The sequence below is a fragment of the Lepisosteus oculatus genome, chromosome 5, assembly GCF_040954835.1.
Source record: "Lepisosteus oculatus isolate fLepOcu1 chromosome 5, fLepOcu1.hap2, whole genome shotgun sequence".
NCBI lineage: Eukaryota > Metazoa > Chordata > Actinopteri > Semionotiformes > Lepisosteidae > Lepisosteus > Lepisosteus oculatus.
Window position 1 is genome coordinate 26,651,861 of NC_090700.1, and position 25,438 is coordinate 26,677,298.

A 25,438-nucleotide genomic window follows, 5' to 3' on the forward strand; every position below is an offset into this window, starting at 1 on the left:
TCTAACAAAATATTCATACAGTACATCTAAAAATTTGAAAAATATCCACAGAATTAGTAAATGTTTAAGTCTACAAAGCTTACAGTTTGCCTAGTAATTACATAGGAACAAGTAAAGTTTTATTCCATGCTGAAAACAGAAGATAAAAGCACAACATTTTGTCTGTGGAGCCTTCTTCAGCTTCTTTACACACATCTCTTTTCAACATGGAATAAACCTTTACTTGTTCCTTTGCAGCCTACACATGCTGACACAGCTACCTACTTGAACTACTTCAAGTAATTGCATTGTTACTGAAAATGAAAGATGTGTCCTTATGATTTAATAAACATTTTATTAATATGTTATGTGAAAGCTGTATAAATCAAACAATCAACAGGGATGTTTTACACTGAGGCTCCTCCCATGTGGTGACATTGCTTATACAGTATATCTGATTATGCATATGTGTGCAATGTATTTGTTGTAGACGTGGAACAGAGAAAAATCAACACCAGCAAAGCTAAAATTATCCTAATGAATGAAAGGTATTTCTGACAGAATGATTCAGTCATCTGTGACAGCAAATCCAGCTTGTGGACTGCGCTTCTCTCAATTTGGATATACTTAACCAACTAATCTTTCATTTAAAAATGGCAAATATGCTTCTCAGGAAGAAATTATTCTTCCATCAAATGACTTGAAAATTATACTGCAACAGATTAAAAAAGGTCACCAAGGCTATCAAGATTCCACTTGCAATGGCTGACTACATGGATTTAATTTATATGTCTTTTGAAATTTGGATTGCATTTACATGCTGTTTGGGCAATGCATTAGTCATCTGGGCAGTAAAACTCAATCACTCACTCAGAGAGCCCACGTTCTGCTTCATTGTCTCCTTGGCAGTAGCAGACTTCTTGGTTGGAGCTGTGGCTATTCCATCAGCCATCTTTGTGAATTCTGAAGTGGAGACCTCTTTCCATGGTTGTCTCTTCATCTGCTGCATTGTGATGATACTGACTGAAAGTTCCATTCTTTCTCTTTTGGCCATTGCAGTAGACAGATATCTGCACATTAAGATGCCCTTCAGGTAAGATATATGTCATTTCTGTTTAACTACAGGTAAACAGATTTATGATATAATGTAAATGTATATAACAAAAATTACATCAGAAAGATTATATACCATTTTTGGAAACAAATCAATAAATTCCATATTGTTTGGCCATTATTCTGAGCTGAACCATTGAGGTGTCTCCTGGCATCTACTACTAAAATACAGTGCATAAAAAAATCATAGGGTGGGAAACAAAGGAAATGTAATATTTCAGACACCAAGATAGAAACAAGATCAAGATGGCTTTGTCATATTTCCAGCCATTGATTTTTTTAGGTTTTATATTGTGCTGTTTTTCTGGAGATACAGAAGGATTGCTGCACAGAAACAGTCTTGGTTAGGGGTTGCAGTGTGCTGGCTGATATCAGGAATCCTGGGGCTTGTCCCTATATTTGGATGGCATAATAAAGGAAGTATGAATTCAACAGGAAACTCTGCCATAAATGCGCGGGCGATACCGCATTATTTTCCAGTACGCTGTATGCAGTCTACCGCGAGTTACCCGTAAATACCGCTAGTTACCGTAAATTCTCCTATAATACCGCAAGCAAAATAATAGTACCTGGAATTTCCGCAAGGTGGAGCTAATAAAGCTCAACCTCTCATGTTTGAGCTGTCGCCATCAAAGTCTTTAACGAAGATATTACTAATAGTATTAATAATGAATGACCTTGGACAAGCTGTAAGTGTAAACTCAAAGTATTGCCCTGGTCCACATTCTTTTTTTCATTGACCGTCTTTGTAAAAGTAACACCACAGCATTTCGCAATCACGCATTGGTTTCCAATCATGCAAAGTACAGTAATTTTCGAGAATCGATTCACAATGCCTTTCACATGCTCATAAAAGAGATTGATTTAGGAACATAAACATATTACCGTATGCAAACTGTACTGTATACAGTATGTATATGTATATTTAATGTCTTAACTGTGCCCGTTTAAGTATTGAATATTTATATGGAATTTTACCACTGAAGGAAAATCTTAGTGCCTGAGCATAAAAAGAATAGGAGCATACTGCAACGCGTGTGAAGGCCATAAACAATATTAATTTTGGAACTTAAACATACAGTATATGGCTGGTCTCGGTACTTTAAAGAAAACATACATACCATTTTTCCCTAAACACTTTAAATAAATTTCGTAGTTGGCAATTATGAAACGCTCTGTTAAAAGCAAGAGAGTTTTTATGTCCGTTGCAGTAAAAGAAAATGCCTGACAAAGTAGGGCTTGGACAGATTCCAAGTGCATTTTTGCAATTTACGTTGCATTGTCCAATGTGCTGCTGTAATACAGTCTAAAATACAGTAAGTCTAAACTGTATCAGCTTTATTCATGGGTTACAAGTCTAAAACTGCACTCAAAATGCAATTTAGAGCTTTCTGGCAAGAGGAGACACCAAAATTATAATGTAACATGCCACTGTTTGTGCATGAACAAAGTTATACTGCTATTTTCCTTAGATATGCGATAAAATTTTATTTTTTTTAATCCCCGGCTGAACACATTCCATAAGAATCAGCGCTTTTATATATCGCCTTTAAACACATATATTTAAACACGCGTTTACGATGTAGCGGCGATGCTTGTTAATAAGACAGAATTAAGTGTTGCTGTGCTTTCCCAAATGAGGCCTCATCTCTCTGTTCATCTCTGTGGTGCAGCCACAGAGAAACTATTCATGCAGGCTGATTTAAAGATGTTTTCTTTTGATAAGGGACAGCTCCCAAAGGGGGATGCACTTAGCTAAGCCTGGCTATCATGGTCATCCATTGGCGCCTATCTGTCTAGGGAGTGCCAGATGGACATCTGGACTGCATTCCTAAGTGTCAGGAGTAAGTGACTCATATGCCCACTCTGATGCCCATGGAACTTTCAGCCAATCAACGAGCTGAAGTTCCTCCAGGTAAAAACAGGCAACACAGAGAGCCTGAGAGATTCAGGAGGATTCAGTGGATTTCTGAGAATTCTGTGGACTTTTCTAAAGGGAATTCAAAGGAGAATTCCAGGGCAGGACGGCCCAGGAGCAAAAGGCTCCCAAGGGCAGGACATTCTGCCCTCCTGACCATCCTGAGACTCAGCCCGGACAACCACGGAACGGCCAGTGGATCCACCCGAGGTTAGCACCAGCAGCAGGCCTCGTGAACAGGTCAGAATTGTGGACAGCTGAATCACTATTCAGAACTAGCTCTTCATCAGGAATGAACCGGTCCTCTTCCTGACTTGCTGGGACCCACAGTCATCTTTTCTCCTGTGCGCAAACTTTGCTAGTTAAAGCCAACACTAACTAGCCTGTCAGTGAGCATCAGCAGCGAACCGTCGCAAGCTGCACAGCACAGCCTGGTACCGAGCCAGAGAGCGCGGATTGGACAGCAACAGCCTGAAACTGTTTCTTTGTGCCAGCAGGAGATCTGAATCCCCAGAGATTGGATAAGTATTCAACTTCACTGCATTACTGCTCGAGAATTCAATTGTTATCCCAACCAGTTGATATCAATTTAATTCCTAAGAGTTATGTACTTGTTTTGAGTATCTAATGTAGAAGTTATAACCAAGTGCATTTATGAAACGGTCTAAATGAATGATATACTGAACGTATGTCCTCTTGATATGTGTAACACTTCGTAACTGACTGAATATATACTTTTTGTATTCTGATAACCCTCCCGATAAGATCTGTTAGGTTTATATGCATATTTTATGTATTAATAAATGTATCCTCGTGTATTAGTCCCTGTGTGTGCGTTGTTTGAGTTATATCGCATGGTTGGATTCTAAAGCCATCAAAAGAATCATTTTGTGATTTACTGCTCCAATTAATAATTGTCCCAGTAAATGCCCAAACCCTACAGAACTGGTGCCTTCAGAGAGCACACTACAACGATTTAAATCAAAACGCGATGTTTATTTTGTAACGCATAGGTGACTATTCATTGTTATTAAAATGACTTAAATTCGATCATGTTGTGATATTTAGAAATATAAATTTGTTTGGTGCGAGTGAGGTTTTATTTAATCTCTGACCAAGGGAAACGTTTCATTTTGTTTGAAATGTTTGTTAAAAAAAAGTCATGGTTCCAGTGGGATTCGATCACAGACCGTGTGACATGGGAGTCAGGAACCTAACCCACAGCGCCACCGGCAAGGTTGCATGCAGAGTGCACTAAGCACTACAGAAACATTATCAACAGACAATGTACAGCGTGTACTATTCTTGTGTTGCGGTACATGAATATAATTATATCATTATTAATTTCTTTAGATACGCGATTCCATATTATATTCCCTTTTAATCAAATTCTAAAAGTATACTTGTTGACTCCGGTATCTTAGTTAAAGACTTCGATGCTTAAAATGTTTAGGGAGAAATGGAATACTGGTGTTTATGTTTTCTTTAAAGTACCGAGACCAGCCATACAGTATACTGTATGTTTAAGTTCCAAAATTAATATCGTTTATGGCCTTTACACGCATTACAATATGCTCCTATTCTTTTTATGCTCAGGTACTAAGATTTCCCTTCAGTGGTAAAATTCCATATGAATATTCAATACTACAACGGGCACAGTAAAGACGTTTACTGTAAATCTTTCTACGACAGACCAACGGACCACGAGTGCCCCTGTCGGTCAACCAATCACGTACCGTGGTACCGCGCGTCATCGTGCGTCACAATGTGCGATGCTGTAGCCAATGGAGCTAAGAGTTGTGGTCAATGGTGGCTAGTAAAAGGCCATGAAAAATAAATGGGAATTGAGAGTACCATACTGATAGCATCACACAAACTGGTCAGAGCAATAAAAGAGGAGTGTACCCTGCCATTCTATAGTGCTACAATATAGAAGAGTGTGCAACTGCCTTCTACATGAAAGAGGCCCTGTGGTAGTACAGAACGAATATATTAGGGCTCTGACACAGAAAAAGGGGCTACTAGAAGAAAGCTTTACTAAAAGCTCTATATAAGTTTCAGTAAGTTGAAAGAGTTCCATACAGATGTTATACAAGAAGCCAGACAGAAGAATGAAACAGGCATTTCTCATACTCTACCTGGCCACTACACCAGGAGAAGTGAAGTGATTTTCTCCCCTGGGTAAAGGAAAACCTGAACAGAAGAAATGCAACTAAAAGGTTAAGGACCAGGCACACTAGTGTGTCAGAATGGTCACCCATGAATTATAGCAGAGGTTACAGACCTTTTTTGCTAACCATCTTACCATAAAGGCTTTTGCATGTTTCGTGTAGACAGGTAGCATTATGTATAGAAACTGAAAGATACGATTAAAGCACAAAAATGATAAAGCACCATTTCATATCAGTAGGAAACAGAAATGGCAGATAGACTCTCAGTGAGGAGACAGACTTTTTATTTTTTTAATATTAAACTTCCTTGCTTTGCATTTGTTAAGTGGTAATAATGTCTATTAAATGCTTAAAATTTAACAATACAGAAGTATGACTCCAACAGTCGTGTTCATCACCTAATGGTTTCAGTATTTGTGTCTTTTTGTCATTATTTGTGTCATTTCAGAAAATGTAAAAGGTTCCCAATCCTGGTCCTGGAGGCCCACACACTTTCTAATACTTTCAGTTCCAACCAAGATCTCACTTACAAAATTAGGATTAAATTGAACTACTTGATTGGTTTAAGCTCTTAAACATGTTACAGACTGTCTTTTAATAATTGTATTTAATAAGTAACATAAAATTTCAAAGATTTGCACAAAAATGCAAAAATGCCTGTAAATATTCCCGTCAAACACCTTGTTAGTTCAGTTAAACCTCCAATAATTAAACATGGCTGGAATACAAACAAGTGTGATCCTTTAGGACCAGTATTTGGATCCCCAGTTTAGGAAGTGCAGTTCATGTCTAAATTCCCTATAGCCTATAATGCATAACATGAACATTAAATAGTTCTAATACATGGTAGTAAGTGACTGTTATTAACAATTAACTGTGTGTGTTTTTTTTTTAATAGAGCTAAGATCATTTTCTTTTATAACTACTTAATACATACTTAATTGTCTCTTACGTACATATAACATGTAATGTACCCCCTAAATTAAAGACAACAAATTGAATGTGTTTTTCTGGTAAAAATAACTTTTAACATTTTAAATTACAATAATTTATTTTTTGTGAACTTTGCTTATTTTTGTAACTGTCACTATAATTGATAGGCCACAAGCGGTTTTGTTTACTTTTACAACAAACTGAAGTGGTAGGAGTAGTACATTTTTACACTACTACAAGTAGTACTTTTGAACAAGTATTAAAATTAATCCACTGACATTACTACCTAATTAGTTTAAGTAATAGTTTAAAAGTCTATAAAACTGCAATAATGCTTTGCTATCAATTATATTACCACTTCAGTTTTCTTTCTGCAGAGTTTAATATATAAAACCATGCTCTTAAAAATGGTCTATTAAAAAAAGGTTATTTTTTCAGAATGTTTCAACATAAAGGAACACTTGACCTTCTTATGATAAAGAAACAAAGGTTTTCCATACACATTTACCTTCGTATTATGTATGTTGCTATAGGTGTTCATGTACAGTATTCTGTTTTACATAAAGTATGCATGGATACCATTTTATATTGTTGTGTTTTTGTTCACTTAAAGTAAAAGAGTAAAATATTTGTCTGTCATGCAACTTTGCATGCTGTCTAGCTTATGGCTAAGGAAGTGCCCTGTGGTTTTGTCAATTTCACATCTGTGCTGTAGTTTCTTTTTCAGTTGTCTGAGACAAATGTAAATCATGCATTTACATTGCTTTTTTGGCTGCTTTTTTAAGTGTAAGCAGTTTGCATTAACAATATTGTCATCCAGGTGGATGCTGCACATTGGTGGTGGTGGAGGGGAGTCCCCATAACCTGTAAAGCGCTTTGAGTGGAGTGTCCAGAAAGGCGCTATATAAGTGTAAGCAATTATTATTAATTAATATTGCCCATGTATAAGAGCACACACTAGATCATAAAAGCAAACAGCATAATTCAGATTTACAGTATTTCAAGTTCTTATTTCACCTTATCTTTACATGTAACAAGATTACACATGAATTTAAAAAAATAACAAAATAACATTTAACATTTTAAAATATTATGACAGTGCAATTCTGAGACGTTGCCAAAACATTTTTCACAATATTGCTGTCTCAATCTGGTATTCTAGAATGCTGCCATAACACTTTTGTCTAACATAACAAAATGACATCCTTTCCAGTAACTTTTGTAAATGTTAAAATATTTTGTTAGCTAGTTTAAAAAAAACAAAGTTCCATGATATTTCTAAAAGTATATCTAGGATTTGGTTTATCATTTTGAAGACATTGCTGCTGACATAAAATAATAAAAAATACAATAGTCTGTATTAAATAGTTTAAAGGAATGGGCTACAAAATAAATCATATATGTATGTATGTAAACTCATTTTCAGTAAGTCAATAATGAGCTATTGATAATTCACCTCCTAAAATGTTTTAATTATAATTTAAGGTTATTTTAATGTTTGTTAATGTTGTTTAATGTTGTTAAAGAGTGTTTTTGCACAATTACACAGAGATCACTGTAATAGATCCACTCTGATTGGCAGCGTAGCAGGGAATCCATATTATAATGGAGAGTAGACAGCAAATGAACCACCCCAATGTTATGATGCCTGAAAATCTCTTCAGTTCATCGAACTTGTTTGGCCAGTTTGCCAAATAACCGTCTTCTTTCAAGTTCAAGTACCTTTATTACAATTTGCAGAAACAGTGTATTGGAAACTTACACTGTTTTTCTCAGTCAGAAAACATAAAAACAAAAGGGTTAACACACAGACTATGTGCAGCATACTATATACACAAACTGTAAAAAGACTATACACAACCTGTAAACACTATTATGCAAAACAAATTCACATAAGAAAAATGGCTCCTAAGCTACACATGATAAAAGACATTGTGCCTACAGAGCTCCTATATGTCATGCGGTCTGCATGTCTTTGGCACACAGGTGGTTTACAGGTGCAGCCAATTTGATTTGTCCTTAACTTCAGGATAGAGAGATTCAGGATAGAGAACAAGTACAGTACAGGTTCTCTATTTGGAAAGAATTGTATCTGCAAAGGTGAGCCTAATTGACCCGGCAGACATGGTAGCAGTAACTGCTCTGAAAAAGAAAAGATCTGTTACAGTTGGCAAGTTAAGAAACAGCATGGGCCTACTCAGCTACTATCGGCAGTATATTAAAGATTTATCTCAAATTGCCATTCCTCTATATGACCTGTTGAAGCGTACACCTGACAGTGAGACAAGTCAACCCAGTAGAGATTGCAGAAGGAAAACATGCAAAAACAGAGACAGTGTGCCCTCTCATTAACCCATCACTTGGACGGAGGAGCATCAACAAGTACTAGAGGGGTTAATGAATTGTCTGGTTCAGCCACTTATACTGGGATTCCCCCATTTCTCTCAGCCATTCATTCTCCACACTGACGCCTCTAACCAAGGTTTAGGAGCTCTCAAAAGCAAAATGGAAAGTTGCGAGTGATAGCCTACAGCTTGAGAACTTTGACCACTTCAGAGAAGAATTATCATCTCTACAGTGGAAAACTGGAATTTCTGGCATTAAAGTGGGCGATCACTGAAAAAATTAGGGTTTATCTTTACTATGCTCCAACTTTTACGGTCTTCAGTGACAATAACCCCCTAACCTCTGTTTTGTCATCTGCGAACCTCAATGCCACTGGATGCCAATGGGTTGCTGAATTGGCAGACTTCAATTTCACCATCCACTATCGCCCATGTCAGGAATCCTATCTAGGATTCCTATCTAGGATGCCAGTGGACATAGAGACAGCCATGAGAGAGTTCACAGAAGAGTTATCTTCCAATTCTGTGGGAACAACAGTACAAGCCATTGAAGTACAGCAGACTTCTGAAACACCTTGGTCTATGGTAGTACCTGTCCAGTGTGCAGCAGAAAATTTCACTCAGGGGAAAACATCCATTACACCACTGTCAAAATCAGATAATGCAAGTTCAGAAAGAAGACAGGAATATAAATGTGGTTATTGACTACACCCGTTCCGGATCAAAGCCTTTCTTTCAAGAGTTACAGACAGAAAGTCTCTTAACCAAGTGACTCTTGAGAGAATGGGAATGGGATAAGCCGGGATAAGATGAGGATGGTATCCTTTGTAGAAAAAACACTCAGAGAACACAATTGGTGTTACCCGAGAAGTTTAAGAGCATAGTTCTGAAAGAGCTCCATGATAAAGTGGGGCACCAAGGTGTCGACAGAACAGCAAACCTGATAAAAGACCACTTTTTCTGGCCTTATATGCAGAGAGATATTGAACACCATATGCTCAGAACTTGCAGCTATCTTAAACAAAAGAAGCCGAGCCATGAGACAAGAGCACCACTTAAGAGTTTTGTAACATCACAGCCATTTGGATTTCCTCCACGTAGACAAACGCAAGGGTGGTTACGAATACATTCTTGTAATTGTTGACCATTTTCCAAGGTTTGCTCAGGCTTATGCTACAACCTCTAAGTCAGGAAAAACTGTCTCTGACCGTCTCCTCAATGACTTTGCTATGAAGTTTGGATTTCCATCTAAAATTCAACACGACCAAGGGGGTGAATTTGATAAACAGCTCTTTACGCGACTTAGGAAATATAGCCGCACTGCAGGATCAAGAACCACACCCTACCACTGTCACGCCCAGCACACCTAGAGGGCGCTCTACTTCTGTCCTGTTCCTACTTCCCTGTGATTATTCATGTCTTTCTGGTGTGTCTTGTTGTGTAGCCTATTTACTTCATGTTTCTGCTCTGCTCCTCGCTCAGCATTGATGTTCGGATGTCCTGAGACCCAACTAGCACCAGGTCGCTCCTGTCCGTGGCCTGAAGGCATAGGTTTCTACAGATGCAGCCATTCAAATTACCAATTACCTCCGGTACAGACACGTACCGGAGGTAATTGGCTACGGCGTCGCGCATTGTGACGCACAATGACGCGCGGTACCGCGGTACGTGATTGGTTGACCAACAGGGGCACTCTTGGTCCGTTGGTCTGTCATAGAAAGATTTACAGTAAACGTCTTTACTGTGCCCGTTGTAGTATTGAATATTCATATGGAATTTTACCACTGAAGGGAAATCTTAGTAGCTGAGCATAAAAAGAATAGGAGCATACTGTAACGCGTGTGAAGGCCATAAACGATATTCATTCTGGAACATAAACATACAGTATATGGCTGGTCCTGGTACTTTAAAGAAAAAATACACACCAGTATTCCATTTCTCCCTTAACATTTTAAGCATCAAAGTCTTTAACTAACGAGATACCGGAGTCAACAAGCATACTTTTAGAATTTGATTAAAAGGGAATATAATATGGAATCGCGTATCTAAAGAAATCAATAACGATATAATTATATTCATGTACCGCAACACAAGAATAGTACACGCTGTACATTGTCTGTTGATAATGTTTCTGTAGTGCTTTTTCAGCACTCTGTATGTGACCTTGCAGGTGGTGCTGTGGGTTAGGTCCCTGACTCACCATGTCACACGGTCTGTGATCGAATCCCACTGGAACCATGACTTTTTTTTTTTACCAACATTTCTTTGAAAAAATGAAACATTTCCCTTGGTCAGAGATTAAATAAAACCTCACTCGCACCAAACAAATTTATATTTCTAAATATCACAACATGATCCAATTTAAGTCATTTTAATAACAATGAATAGTCACCTATCCGTTACAAAATAAACATTTATATTGATTTGAATCGCGTTTTGATTTAAATCGTAAATGCGTGTTTAAATATATGTGTTTAAAGGCGGTATATAAAAGCGCTGATTCTTATGGAATGTGTTCCGCCGGGGAATCAAAAAAAAGTTTTTTTAACCGCGTATCTAAGGAAAATAGCAGTATAACTTTGTTCATGCACAAACAGTGGCATGTTACATTATTAATTTGGGTGTCTCCTCTTGCCAGAAAGCTTTAAATTGCATTTTGAGTGCGGTTTTTGACTTTTTGTAAATTGCAACCCATAAATAAAGCTGATACAGTTTAGACTTATTTTAAACTGTATTACAGCAGCACAATGGACAATGCAACGTAAATTGCAAAAATGCACTTGGAATCTGTCCAAGCCTTACTTTGTCAGGCATTTTCTTTTACTGCAATTGACATAAAAACTCCCTTGCTTTTAACAGAGCGTTTCAGAATTGCTAACTACGAAAATTATTTAAACTGCGACACTTATCATTCATTCCATTCCATTATCAGTCTTCCATTTCTCCCTAAATATTTTAAGCATGAAAGTTTTATGAAACAGTACCCAAATATGCAATTGCTGTATAGAATGAATTTTAATTGAAAAAAAATATTTACCACGATAATTAAGCTGGAAATCTCGCCCCCTTCTACTTTGAAAAAACCTGTGAAACCGGTTTAATTCGTCACAGCCAGCACTCCCGCAGAGAGGGGGGTTGTACTCGTTAATGTCTTAGCCGGAACACATCATTATATGTCATTTTGTATTTCTATTAAAAGAAATTATTTGCCCAGCCACTATTGTTGTTATTGTTTTTATCCTGTAACGGGCTTTGAGGAGCACAGCTTTCTCACCACCTAGATTACATTTTGATACCATCCTTACACAAAGCAGAAACTTCTTGTATTTTCCAATGACATACAAGTGGAAAGATTACAGATTTTAATCGTCTTTTTTCTGAACCAGGGAAAATCTGATCATGTTTCTCTATAACAATAATAAAAAAAAACATTATTTGACATATCACCTTTAAAAGTGGCATCTCAAAGCAATAAAGAAGATGGAAAAACAGTTAAAAGGGACCAAAGTAAATACCAGACAAAAAAATGCTTTTATTCATTCAGCAGAGAGTGAGAGGGACATCCAGCAGAGAGGGACACACACACCGGTTTCCATTGACAAAAGTAATTGTTTTTTTACATTCCTCCAAAACAGGAATGTTTTGTTTGTGGACAGACTGTTAGACTAGAGGAAAAGAGCGCCTCCTTCTACGAAGCATTTCGTTGATCCGATCACAAATTCTTTTCCAGTCGCACGAAGTAAGGGTTGAGAATCTCCGATTCACCATGCTACTAATGGTTTCCCGGAGATTGCAAGGTAAGGCACTTTTGCCTCTGGACCCATCGAAATTTACAGACGTGGTCCACCCCCAGTAAATTTCAAAAGTCACAAGATTTCGAAACACGAGGGCGGCGTAGCGGTCAGCTCTTGCTTTCCCGTCTATGCCGATGCACTGCAAGTACAACCCCCCCTCCATCTCTTGAGTGATGGGTAACAGTTGGATATCTGGGAGAATTATTTGTCCCACTGGCGTCTGTGAATTCCGCTCTGTAAACGGTGGTTCCTGAGGGGAGATAGACGGCGGGGACAGCATCAACCAATTCCTGCGCGGTGGTGAGCGGAGAGGCCGGGATGGAGTGTCCTGAGGCGGTGTGTGCTCTGCGGGGGGCAGAGCTTCCGGCAGGCATTGCAACCTGCGCGGCGGGGAGAGGCACTTATTGGGAGACAGCTGCTCAACTGTTGGACTGCTGGAACATACTGTCTCCTTCCTCTGCATTTTCAGGAGTGTCTCTAGCCTCCCAATCCTCCCCAGTAATGCGTCGTACTGCTCCCGCTGCTGCCAAAAAGTCTCCACACAGGTGGTGCTTCTACAGGTTGGCACCCTGGCCAGTGGCCGAGAGCAGAGACCCACGGCCTGTGGCAAAATAACATAATTCATGTAAGAAATAAAGTCACACAGTAGTATTCATCAGTCGCGGAACAGACGTCAAAATAAACTTTTCTTTTTTTCCGTCTTGCCGCTTTCTTTTTTACTGTCCTGGTGGTAGATTTCGAAGATCGTTTCGCCCGTGCGGTGTTTTCTTGAAGAACAGGCTACGAAGAAATAATTATAATTTAATTTAAATTAAAGCAAAAATACCTTGTAATATGCGCTGTAATCGCGTATTTCAGATGAAGTTTGCTGTATTTGCTTACCCTGCGCTCTTTGGAAGCTGGGGCTGAAGAAGCACCCCGTCTCTTCCCGTAAAAGGTCTTGGTCTCCATACTGTACTGTGGTCGCTGTAGTGCAGGTTCGCAGTTTTTTTTTGTGATGGGAGCTCACCCAATCCCTTGGTGTATTTATGCTATATTCACATGTACGGCTATAATGTGTTCATTGTCTTCCACTGGAAGGCGGGTTCCTTTTGCCGAAGTCTGGAGACATTAGAGGCTTGCCACACCCGGACTGTTAAACCAACGCATTAGCACGTCAAAGCCCATTGAGGAGCCGGGCACAATAATTGTTTTGTCCCTTGATTTACTCATCTGCATTAATTATGGAAATCGAGTTCCTGCTCTTTGCAGACGACTTGCTCCTGCTGTCGCCCACAGAACAGAGGCTGCACCAGAACCTGGCACTGCTGAAGCAGCACTGTCAGACCTGGGCGCTGACAGTCAATCTGGACAGACCTCAGGGAAACAGGTACAAATTCACACTTAACAACACATTAACACATTAGCAGGGACGAACGGGAGCAGGGACGAATTAGGCCAGTGCCCACTATTGTTAAACATACAGAAAAGAATATTAAAGTATTGAAGTATTGGCTTTAGTATTAGCCATAGAGAACATTAAAGTACCCCTTTTCCATTCAGCGGGTGCCTGAGCTGCTGTGTCCTATCTTCTGACAGTCGCCGTTGTGAATGTCTGTAGAGTGTATCTTATTTTTAGTACTATATTTTTGTATTATATTCCCTATTAATCAAACTCTAAGAGTATGTATCGGCTTGTCCCCTCCTCCCGCCCCTCTCTGTGTACAGTAGAGCCTCCTGTCCAGCCAGCACATGTCCACAGACATTCACAACAGCGACATATCATAAAACGTTTGCACATATAGTTAAATTATTAGTTGTTTTTCAGGAAGTTAAAAAAAACACTTGAATTACTTATCCAGTCTCTCAAAATAAAGTTATTTTTCAAGCAATGCAACAAACGTGGGGCAATGTGGTTTTTTTTTTAATCCAGCATTGACAGCCACATCTTAAATCTTGTCAGTCAGCTCTTTTTTCTCTATTTTAATTGTGGCTTACACATCGCACGACTTTAAAAGCTAGAAAAACAGGTTTTGATTCACATTAGCTGGCAAGCCTTGTTTTGTCAAAGGACAGCACAAAAAAACAGACAATACACAGGAAGGGGGAGGGCAAGCGAGAGAAAGAGTTTTTTACCCTCTGTCAAAAAAAACAAATTACCCGGGGCAAAGACTCTGGGGGGATCATTGCGTGGTACAGAGCGGAGCTCAGTCAATTCTTATGGAATGTGTTTTTTTTCTTCTTTTTTTCAGCATGGAATAAACCTGTTACTTGATTCATATGGATGCCCGGTTCCGTCGGGGATTCAAACATTTTTTTATATTTTTTTTAATCGGGTATCTAAGAGAATAGCAATATAACCCTGTTCATGCACAAACAGTGGCATGTTACATTGTTAATTTGGGTGTCTGCTCTTGCCAGAAAGCTCTAAATTGCATTTTGAGCACGGTTTTTTACTTTTTTTTAAATTGCAACCCATAAATAAGGCTGATTGCAAAAATGCACTTGGAATCTGTCCAAGCCCTACTCTGTCAGGCATTTTCTTTTACTGTAACGGACACAAAAACTCCCTTGCTTTTAACAGAGTGTTTCATAATTTCCAACACCGAAAATTATTTAAACTGCGACACTTATCATCCAACCAGAGCTCGAAATATCACAAGGATCCCCAAGAGCACAGCAAAGACTGTATTAAAAGTATACTAGTGACAAACTAGTATACTTTAGATCTTTTTTTTCTGAACCGAGGAAAATCTGATCATGTTTCTCTATAACAATAATAAAAAACATTATTTTACATATCACCTTTATGTGATATCACCTTAAGGACAGCACATACAAGGGTTAATTGCACAATGAACCACGCCAAGAAATGTAAAATAGTCTTCTTTAGGTGTGAGGGTAGGAGTGGATCGCAGCAGGCATAATCAGCAAACCAGGAAAACAAAGAACAGGACAGGTGAGACGTGTATCCAGAAAGCGAGTGATCAGAAAAAGGAAATGGTGTTACGCCCAGGTTTTCGACGCAATTGTTTTAACTTGCTAATGCATCAGACACATTCCCTGGCGTATTGTGCTTTAAATAAAATAGGAGTGTCTTTCCCTGGTATTAGCTCATCGGTATGGTGTAAGTTTTATCTGTACCATACCATAAAGTATATAGGTACAGAATTCAAGCTGCACCACTGTATCGCTTTGGTAAGGAGACGGACAATGGCCAAAATCACGAAGACTCTCTCACACCAAATAATGAAGATGAAAAGAAACAGGAAGTAAACACGGGACATTGTACAGCATTTGGCTTCGATGGACATCTTCGTTTCTGAAAGCACAGTGAGACAACATTATAAAGGGGAGAGGAGGCAAAGAGAATCTAAACTGAGGACGATTCAAAGGTAAATAAATTTCTAAAAATACCTTTCTTGCATGTAAATACTACCATGCACATTATTTTTAAAACTAACTGTTGATCTCTTTTTTTTCAAACCCTATTGTGCGAGCTATCGACAAACTGACTGATGAAAATGATGAGCTACTGGCGATGCAAGTCCAAAGACGGCAATGGGCTGACCTCGGTGCGACCGACATCGATAAGAAGAGTACGCAGGAGGCTTGAATGGAGATACAGAAAAACTAACACATGCCCCATGATAAGACTAAAAAACAAAGAGGAAAGACTCAAATAAGCGCTCCAATGGATTGAACAGGGGGAGGCATTTCAGAATTTGTACTTTTCACCGATGAAACAACAGTGGCTCTGGAACAGTTTTCAACAATGTCATTTTGCAAAAAGGGGAGATATTTGGACAAGCCAAAGCCCAAACATCCACTGAAGGTTCACGTCTGGGGGGGTATAACTAGAAAAGGGCCCAGGACATCCGAAACACACAGCAGCAAGGGTGAGGCTTGTAGCAGAAGGAGTGAATTGGGTGAAAACTCCAGCCGAATCCCCAGATCTAAATCCAATAGAGATGGTTTGGCATTCGTTGAAAGACTACGTTCGGAAAACTGCTAAGCCCATCACAAAGCAGGAACTGACCGATGCGATCTATAAATTCTGGGAGGAAGAACTGACCAATTTTATTAACAGGCTGTTTCGTGTTCTTCCTAGGATTGTTGACCGGGGCAGGGGACATTCGGGAATGTGAGTCTGAGAAAGACAGTCTCACGTTTGTGGACAGTCTGTCCACAAACAAAACATTCCTGTTAAACAAGAGGAATGTAAAAACAACAATTACTTTTTGTCAATGAAAACCTGTGTGTGTGTCTCTCTCTGCTGGATGTCTCCCGCTCTCTCTGCTGGATGTCTCCCTCTCTCTCTGCTGAATGAATAAAAGCATTTTATTAAAAACGTGTTTGCGTTTGTCTGGTATTTACTTTGGTCCCTTTTAACTGTTTTTCCATCTACTGTATTGCTTTGAGATGCCACTTTTAAAGGTGATATGTAAAATAAAGTTTTTTATTATTGTTTTAGAGAAACATGATCAGATTTTCCCTGGTTCAGAAAAAAAGATCTAAAGTTTTACACCTAACTTTCTTAATTCGATGTATTTAAAGCAGTGAACTACTGTAGGTGTAACATAACATTCAGAAATACAATCGAGAATAGTTTTGTGGTGTTTGTATAGATGAAACATTCCTAAAACGTATAACGTAACAAAATTAAAGACGATTAAAATCTGTACTCTTTCCACTTGTATTGTACGTCATCGGAAAATACAAGAAGTTTCTGCTTTGTGTAAGGATGGTATCAAAAAGTAATCTAAGTGGTGAGAAAGCTGTGCTCAATGTATTTAAGGGACTTAAAAGTAAAAGGAGATTTTCAAAACTAAGTTATAAATGCAGACGCTCCCTCGGTGCCGCGCCGGGTGTAAATATCTAAATATACATTCGTCCCGGGCAGAGGCCGAATAGCGCCCAGCTGGGGTGCGCGGGGAAGAGCAGGACAGGAGTGAAAGTGGTCAGGGCGGGGTTTAGGAAGGCGTACAGTCTGGGCAGGTATAGATTACATTTTTCTAAAACGTATTTGAAAAATAAAAACGATTACAATCTAATTCTTCCATGTTTGATCCCAAAATCCCAAGAAAAATAAATCTAAACAGGGAGAAAGCTATGCTGAAAGTTTTTTAAGATACTTAGAAGACAAAGATACTGTATCAATTTATGTTGCATTAGTCTGATTATGATTAAAAAAACACATATAATTAAACACGCCTTTGCACGATTTAAATCAATATAAATGTTTATATTGTAACGCATACTGTCCAGTCTCCATTTCTCTATAAAAATGTACTCTATTACAAATTTACAATTTGTTGATAATAGAAATGTTAGATCAGCTGCACTGGTAAGATGCAACACCGAAGATATGATTAATAACCTTTTCAATCTGAAGGGAGATCTGAAGGGATCCCCCACCACACACACACACAATAGAAGCAGGAAGCAGAAGCAGGGACCGTTGTCAGAAGGGAAGAAGGTGACTATTCATTGTTATCAAAAATGACTTAGATTCGATCATGTTGTGATATTTTGAAATATAAAAGTCAATTGATTGTCCATAATATTGCTATTCTATTTTTTCGAAGAAATGTTTGTTAAAAGAAAAGTCACAGCGCCAGCTGGGCTTGAACACACAACCCGTGAGTTGGTAATCAGGCACATAGACCAGTGGGTTACAAGGGAAGTCGCATGAAGAAAGAGGCGAAACAGCCCTACACAGCCCTGTCGCAGTACAAGAATATAATCATATCGTTATTAATTTCTTTAGATATGCGATTCCACATTATATTAGCAGAAAAGCTTAAAACTACCACTTTTTCACCTGCTATTTCACATGTTAGTTAAATACTTCGATGCTTAAAATGTTTAGGGAGAAATGGAATACCGGTGTGTATTTTTTCTTTAAAGTACCAATTCCTGGAATCTGACTGGCTGACACCCTTCTGAAGTGATTCCATAATATCTGGTATACAGAAAGGAAAGTGTTGATAAAAAAGCTTGGATTCTCATGTATCTGATACAAGTATCTTTTAATACAGTCTTTGCTGTGCTCTTGAGGATCATTGTGATATTTTTAGCTCTAGTTGAATGATAAGTGTCGCATTTTAAATAATTGTCATAGTTAGAAATTATTAAACGCCCTGTTAAAAGCAAGGGAGTTTTTATGTCCGTTGAAGTAAAAGAAAATGTCTGACAAAGTAGGGCTTGGACAGATTCCAAGTGCTTGTACAAATGTGCTAAAGAAATTATACTTTGAGTATACAGCTTGTCCAAAGTCATTCATTATTAATACTAGTAGTAATATCTTCGGTAAAGGCTTTGATGCATAAATATTTCTGATAAAGGTAGGTTGTGTACTTTTGTCCAACATAGCAATCTTGCTTTCATAAAATATATCAACATTTTAATGACTGATGATTAACATGCTATAATACACAGTTCAAATTTAAAAGCCCAAATGCTGTACATGAGAGGTTAAACTCCCTCTGGCGGTTTTACAAGGTGATGCTGGATACTTTCCGGCATGACGTCAAATGATGCAATTATCCCCGTGATACTGCATGATACCGCGACATGCCCACCGGGGTATACTGCGAAATACCCCACCCATTTTTAATGGCTGCATCTGTATTTGGCATTTCCTGAACAGCCTAGCTAACCCCCGTCTCACCACTATGCATAGGGTCTTTATCGCTCTTCTGCCATTCCACGGTTTGTCCCATCAGACATCCGTGACACCCACCCGTAAGGGAATTGGCAGGTGGAAAGGTTTAATCATACATTGCTGCATTGTCAGCTGCACTGTTGAAAGCACTGACAGAAAAGCAGAAATCAAACTGGAAAGAGTCTCTCAACAAACTGATCTACTGTATGCTTACAATTGCATGAGGTGTGAAGTGACAGAATATTCTCCCTTTTATCTCTTGTTTCACAGGTCTCCCAGACTGCCCATCGACATACTCTTTGGTCTCAACACTGAGATGGATTCTGCCAATCAAAGTAAATATCTGGAAAGATGGAAACAAAGAATGCAAGAGGCTTATAAAATTGCAAAAGATCATGCCAAAAACACTTTAGACAGAAATAAGAGGAACTATGACAGCAAAGTGAGATACACTGAATTACAACCTGGAAATCGTGTACTGTTATAGAACTTGTCTCCACGTGGAGGTCCGGGAAAGCTGCAGAACTACTGGGAGGATAGTATCCATGTTGTCGTATGCCAAGTTGGGAAAGATGTAACTATTTATTAATTAAAACCTAAAAATCGCAAGGGAGGATCCAGAATACTTCATCGTAATGTTCTACTACAGTTTGAATACCTCCCTTTAGAAACTGAAACAGAACCAATCACTAATCCAGCACAGTGACCTTCAAAAAGGAAAAGGAATGGAAACCAGTCATCAAGAGAAATTGAACCAACTGCGGAGAGTGAAAATGAGTTCTACTACTACTACAACAATAGCTTCTAGTCACTGTCTCACCGCCCTGCTAAGCAGCTGAAAGATGTTAAAGACCCTGTATTTCTTCCAAAACAGATACCTGATCAGGCACAATGACCAAGCTTACCAGGACGTTTTCCAAACAATGTTCCAGACTTCCCTCTGTCTGACCTACTGTAAATCCAGCTGCTTTACCTTCTTCAAAAGATAAGCCAGACTTACCTGTGTGTGAATCCAGTCCTGTTCCTGGTTCCCAACTGAGCAGCGAGCAAGATGTACCTACCCGTGAACCAGATGCCATACCAGTACAAAGGGCATTTGCAGTTTCCCATGAGAGATCAAAAGACCGCCATGGCATTTTACTTATGACAACTTAGGAAATCCTACATGCTATAGAGTGCATGTATCACCTCACTATAATGATAATAATAAACTTTATTTTATATAGCGCCTTTAAGGGTGGCTTCTCAAAGCACTTTACAGGATGAAAATAACAATAAATAAGCTTGATCCACCCACCCACACCCTGGTACGCCTTGCAGAATTGGTCCTCACACTGAACGCATTCTCTTTAAATAATCTTTTTTACCAACAGGTCAGTGGAGTTGCCATGGGCACCAGAATGGGACCCAGCTATACCAACATTTTTGTCGGCTGGGTAGAAGAACGCTTCTTCGCTTCCTACACTGGCTATGTCCCTGACCTCTACAAACGATATATTGATGACTGCGTCGGTGCCGCCACATGCTCCAACGATCAGCTTGAATTCTTCCTGCACCATTTCACCAACTTCCACCCGTCCCTCAAATATACAGTTAACATATCTTCCACCACTCTTCCGTTTCTAGACATCCACTTGTCTATCAACTACCCCCGACTGTCCACTTCAGTTTATTACAAACCCACGGATTCACACAGCTACCTCCTGTACAGCTCATTTCACCCCAACCACACTAAAAACTCTCTTCCTTTTTCACAGTTCCTTAGGTTACGACGATTATGCAGTGACGACATCGACTTCGAAAACCAAGCCCTCGAAATGTACTCCTTTTTCATCAACAGAGGATACCCCAGCAGTGTGATTGACAGGGCCCTTGCCCGAGCCAAAAACACCCCCCGGACCATCAACCCGATCAGGAACTCCCGCCTTAACAACCGCATTCCTTTGGTGCTTCCTTACCACCCTAACACACTTCCTATCCCCAGGACCATTAACCAGAACTTTTCCATCCTACAGGATGATCCCTCCATTGGGGCCCTCTTTTCTGATCACCCTATCATCTCATATCGCCGACCACCTAATCTGCGTAACCTCCTTGTTCACAGCTCCCTTGACCGCCCTCAGCAACCATCCACACCAGGCACTTTCCCTTGCAAAAGAGCTCGCTGTATCACCTGCAAGTACACAGCCACCACCACACTCATTCAAGGCCCCTCAGGACAATTCCAGATCACCCAGACAGCATCTTGTACCTCCAGCAACCTTATTTACTGTATCTCTTGCAGTAAATGCCCAGCCATCTACATTGGGGAAACAGGAAGGAGACTCGGAGACCGCTTCAGAGAACACGTCAGGGCTGTGAAGATTAAAGATCTCTCCAAGCCCATTGTTTCTCATTTCACCTCTGACGGCCACGACCACTCTAATCTCTCCATCTCTGTTCTCAAAGACGGTTTTCCGAACTCATACATCAGAAAGACCACCGAAACTAAAATTATTCTGCAGCTAGGATCACACATTCTCCCTTCCCTTAACGACAGATTACTGTTCTTTTAAATTTTCTCCATTCATTGGAAGTTTCATTTCACACCTCTCTGCACCCATTCTGACTTCACACCTCTTGATTAGCCTCTCTTTCTGTCCCCTGCTCCCGCCTCTCACTCCTCCTCCCTCTCAACCTTTGTTCTCCCGCTACTTTACCTTTGCCTACTGCCCTGTCTCTCTCACACCTGAAGAAGGCTCCACGGCTGAAACGTTGTGTTCTCTTTCTTCTTTTTTTCAGCATGGAATAAACCTATTACTTGTTCCAATAAATAAGAAGACTACAACAATAAATAAGAAGATTTCACAAGATAAGACACAATTACAATTACAACAATACAACAATAACAATAGAGGAGACCGTGGAAGGTGGTACTAAGAAGAGCAGAGGGGTGAAGAATGGAACCAGTTAAGTAAAGGCTTTTCTGAAGAAGAAGGTTTTGAGTCTGGATTTGAAGGAGTTTAGAGAAGGTGACTCTCTGATATCCTTGGGCAAAGAGTTCTAGAGCTTGGGGGCATAGCAGGAGAAGGCCCTGTCACCCTTACAATGTAGACAGGCTTGGGGGACAGTAAAGAGGGCAGAATTAGGTTGCTGTAACGAACAGTTCGTTCCGGACCCTATGCGGATGACACAATCCAACGGAGTGGGGAAACACTGGGGAAACGTCATGCAGGAATACGGGGCTGAAGACAGGGGGGCGTGTCCAAGGTGCGCTGGTGCACGGGGGAGGTGTGGCCGAGGCGAACAATCCCAAAGAGTAATCCTTAGAGTATCCAAAAACACATGAGTAAGTCCAAAACCATGAGATCCATCAAAACAAGGGAATTAAAACCACGAAGGCCGGGTCGGAACCAGCGGACGGGGAACAGGAACGCGAACAGAGGTTAAAACCTTAACGGGACCAGGCGCTTCCAGGTCCCGGACTTGCACAATATGGAAATCAGTTGCAGAGCCCGGATGAGCGTCAGCGCCTGGCTTTTAAGGTGGGCTGGGAAAAGGGAACAGGTGCAGAGAATAAAGTCTTAGTGAAAGGGCTGGAGCACCCTTAAGGAGGGGGAACTAATATCATGACAATTGCAAGGTAGGGAGTAGGGTGATAAAAGTTCAGACAGGTATTGAGGTGCCAAGCCATGTAAAGCCTTATAGGTGAGCATGAGGATTTTAAAGTCTACGCAGAATTTGACCGGAAGCCAGTGCAAGGACTCCAGGATAGTAGTAATGTGAACGCTTGCACTAGACTTGGTCAGGATTCTGGCTGCTGAATTTTGGACATATTACAGTTTGTTCAGAGGAGATTTAGATACCCCAGCGAGTAGAGCATTGTAGTAGTCAATTCGAGAGAATACAAATATGTTGATCAGCTTTTCAGACACAGTAAATGATAGCATAGGGCGTAGTCTTGTGCCCTAGTACCAGTCTTTGGTCTACAGTTGTACACTGCCTGTTAACCCTTGGATACCTGTGCCTCACTATTTACACCAGTCTTCTTATGTCTCTTAAACAGAATGGATTGTTTGAATCATGGACTGTATAGTGGATGAACTGTTGCTACAGTCGAGTCCACTCAAGTGCTCTTTGACTGTTACAGCACAGCACTCGCAGGAAACTATGGCAGGGAAAGATGGACTGTTCGAAGCAGCACAGCCCTGGTTGTTATGAACTCTTGTCAAAAGAGATCGTCACTGAGGAGTTTGTATTGGTGCTTTTTGACTGTTCTTACTGTTAATTACACCTTATTTCTAATGGTTGAATATAGGTTGGACAAGGGTAAGAAATGTCTGTGAAACACAGTGAGAGGGAGATCTTGTTCCCTTTCCTCATTCGCATTAGGAGCCACTGATGAGGAAACAACGAGTTGAGTGACTGATTATTTAATAATTTCCCTTTTCAGGGGAACTACATGTACAGCCATATACTAATTGAACCCTGGATAGCTTGCTCTTTCCTCACAAAACTGGCCCACATAATGGGGTATTATATGACTGTGTTAGTGCCTCCATTTTCCTAAGACCCACCTGTACAAAAATACAGATATGTTCTGTTCCTCTGGCAATGTACAGTATACTCAGCTGTATTATTGAAAATGCAATCAATATTAATTCTGGTAATCAAGAAAAATAACAGTTGGCTATCTAGATACAAGATTTCTCAAACTGTACATAGAATCTTGGGAAGAATTCTGTTTACATACCTGTACAAACTAGCTTTTTTCAGCCGGGGATCTTGAACTACATTAGACAATGGTGATTGCAGTCATATTGTTAATTCTTCATCCAGGTTTAGATTGAGAGACCAGACCAGAGAAAGTGAAAGTTATAGCTTATAGCTTTACAATACATTGAAAAGCCCAGTAATCATGGCTGGTTATTGATTGTGATGTCATCAAGTGTAGTGTCTTTCCCCACCCACCAACAGCATGTTGGGTGATTTACCTCTGACCCAAGACTGCAACCCACATTGCCTCTCTTATTTAGACTGGGAGACTAAGAGATGCTGAAATAAGAGATCTATTAATGAAAGTATCAATGTATTGATGTCCTGGCTTGTGTCACAAATGCAGGATAACCTGCTTTTCAGAGAGGCCCTTTCTGCTGTATTTCTAATGCTTTATGAAGAGACCTAAGCTGTTAAGGTGTTGATTGTTAAATGATAATAATTATTGCAAATCTTCAATAATACTTTGTTCTTAGTTTAATAATATGTCTTGCTGCTACAATGCAAAGAGGCAGAGGTAGAATCTCCAAAGAAGGATTGAGCAAAAAAGAAACAGCTTAATGGACTCAGACTGTCTGAACTGAAATGTAAAGTTTCCAGAGAAAATCAAGTCCCCTCTCCTCTGGAGCTGTTATCTAGCTAGATGTTGCTGTGTTTGTGGGCTGGTTATCTAATCAAATTGCTTCAGCCGTCCAAAAACACTTCAACAAATATAGTTACCACCAGCACCCAGAGTGACAATAAAAATAACCAGCCTACACATACATACTTGATCCAACACACAATGATATAAATACAAGAAATAAAAACATCTACATATTTAAAAATGTGTGTTTATGTAATAATATATATATATATTAAAGTTTGCTATTTTATACCAGATAGGTAATAGGTCTTTATACATGATGGGGTGCTGAATATCACTCCTGGGGCAGAGTCCGGCAGAATGAGCCACTCTCGAGGCTTGTTGCTATTGTAGTCAATAGATTTTTCACCACAGCACATGTAGTTGACATGAAGTTGAAAACAGAAAATAAATGTTTTTTCTTTAATCAAATAAATATTGAATTGAATCCAATACTCACACAAGATGCATGTGATCTATTTTGAGTTTGTGGAATTCTGCTTTGTTTGGTGATATGCAGGTATTTTGCATAAATACCTGTTGTAAGAGGACACGGGGAAGGGTCATCTCTAACAGGTACTTCCGAAACGAAACGCTGAAAATGCTAGAGATGGACCTTAGCGAGATGGCAGACAAAAAGAATCAGCTGACCAGTAGATGGAAAGGGTCTACCTTAAGAGCCAATGAGACACAGCTGAGACTTATCAGGAACCGGGATATAAGTGGCCCGGAGGCAGTGAACAGCGCGGAAGCCGGTAAGGTGAATGCGTTTTGGAGGAAAAGAATGGAAAGAGGTGGATGTTAAGGATTGGGCTAACGAACGACTGCAAGGAGAAAGGTTTATGATTTTGGATTACGGACACTGATTTAGGATACATCGCGGATTGTCTTTATTACGAACTTTTGGAACTCGGAACGAATCAGGACTAAGGGAACGGATTACGGACTGTATTAGGAAGACAGTTGTTGGAAGAAACGCCACGGATCGGAGGACAGTAAAGTGTGGTGTAAGTACGACCTTCGTTTACATAAACTATTCCCCCGGAGACACCACACTGTTGAACAGAAATTCTCGAAAGGTGCACAGTGATTCTGCTGTATTCTAGCTTATGTGAAATTATATATAATTATATAAATAAAAATCTAAGGATTCTAAAAA

General features: G+C 39.6%; 1 protein-coding gene across 3 annotated transcripts; it reads left to right on the top strand.

Moving 5' to 3' along the window:
- The first annotated feature begins 983 nt into the window (after positions 1-983).
- Positions 984-25,438, top strand: LOC107076769 (uncharacterized). Of its 3 annotated transcripts, none has more exons than XR_011189640.1 (3): positions 984-1,072; positions 19,170-22,423; positions 22,945-25,438. XR_011189640.1 is itself a non-coding variant. In XM_015342072.2 (2 exons), the coding sequence occupies exon 2, from the start codon at positions 20,162-20,164 to the stop codon at positions 21,452-21,454; it is 1,293 nt and encodes a 430-aa protein (XP_015197558.2). In that variant the 5' UTR covers positions 984-1,072; positions 19,170-20,161; the 3' UTR covers positions 21,455-25,438. The 3 variants fall into 3 exon arrangements, 1 of the variants encoding a protein (XP_015197558.2); XR_011189641.1 differs by having other exon boundaries at positions 19,170-21,847; XM_015342072.2 differs by having other exon boundaries at positions 19,170-25,438.

Coding starts and splice junctions, on each gene's coding strand:
- LOC107076769 (XM_015342072.2), top strand. CDS start 20,162: ATGAAAATAACAATAAATAAGCTTGATCCACCCACCCACACCCTGGTA.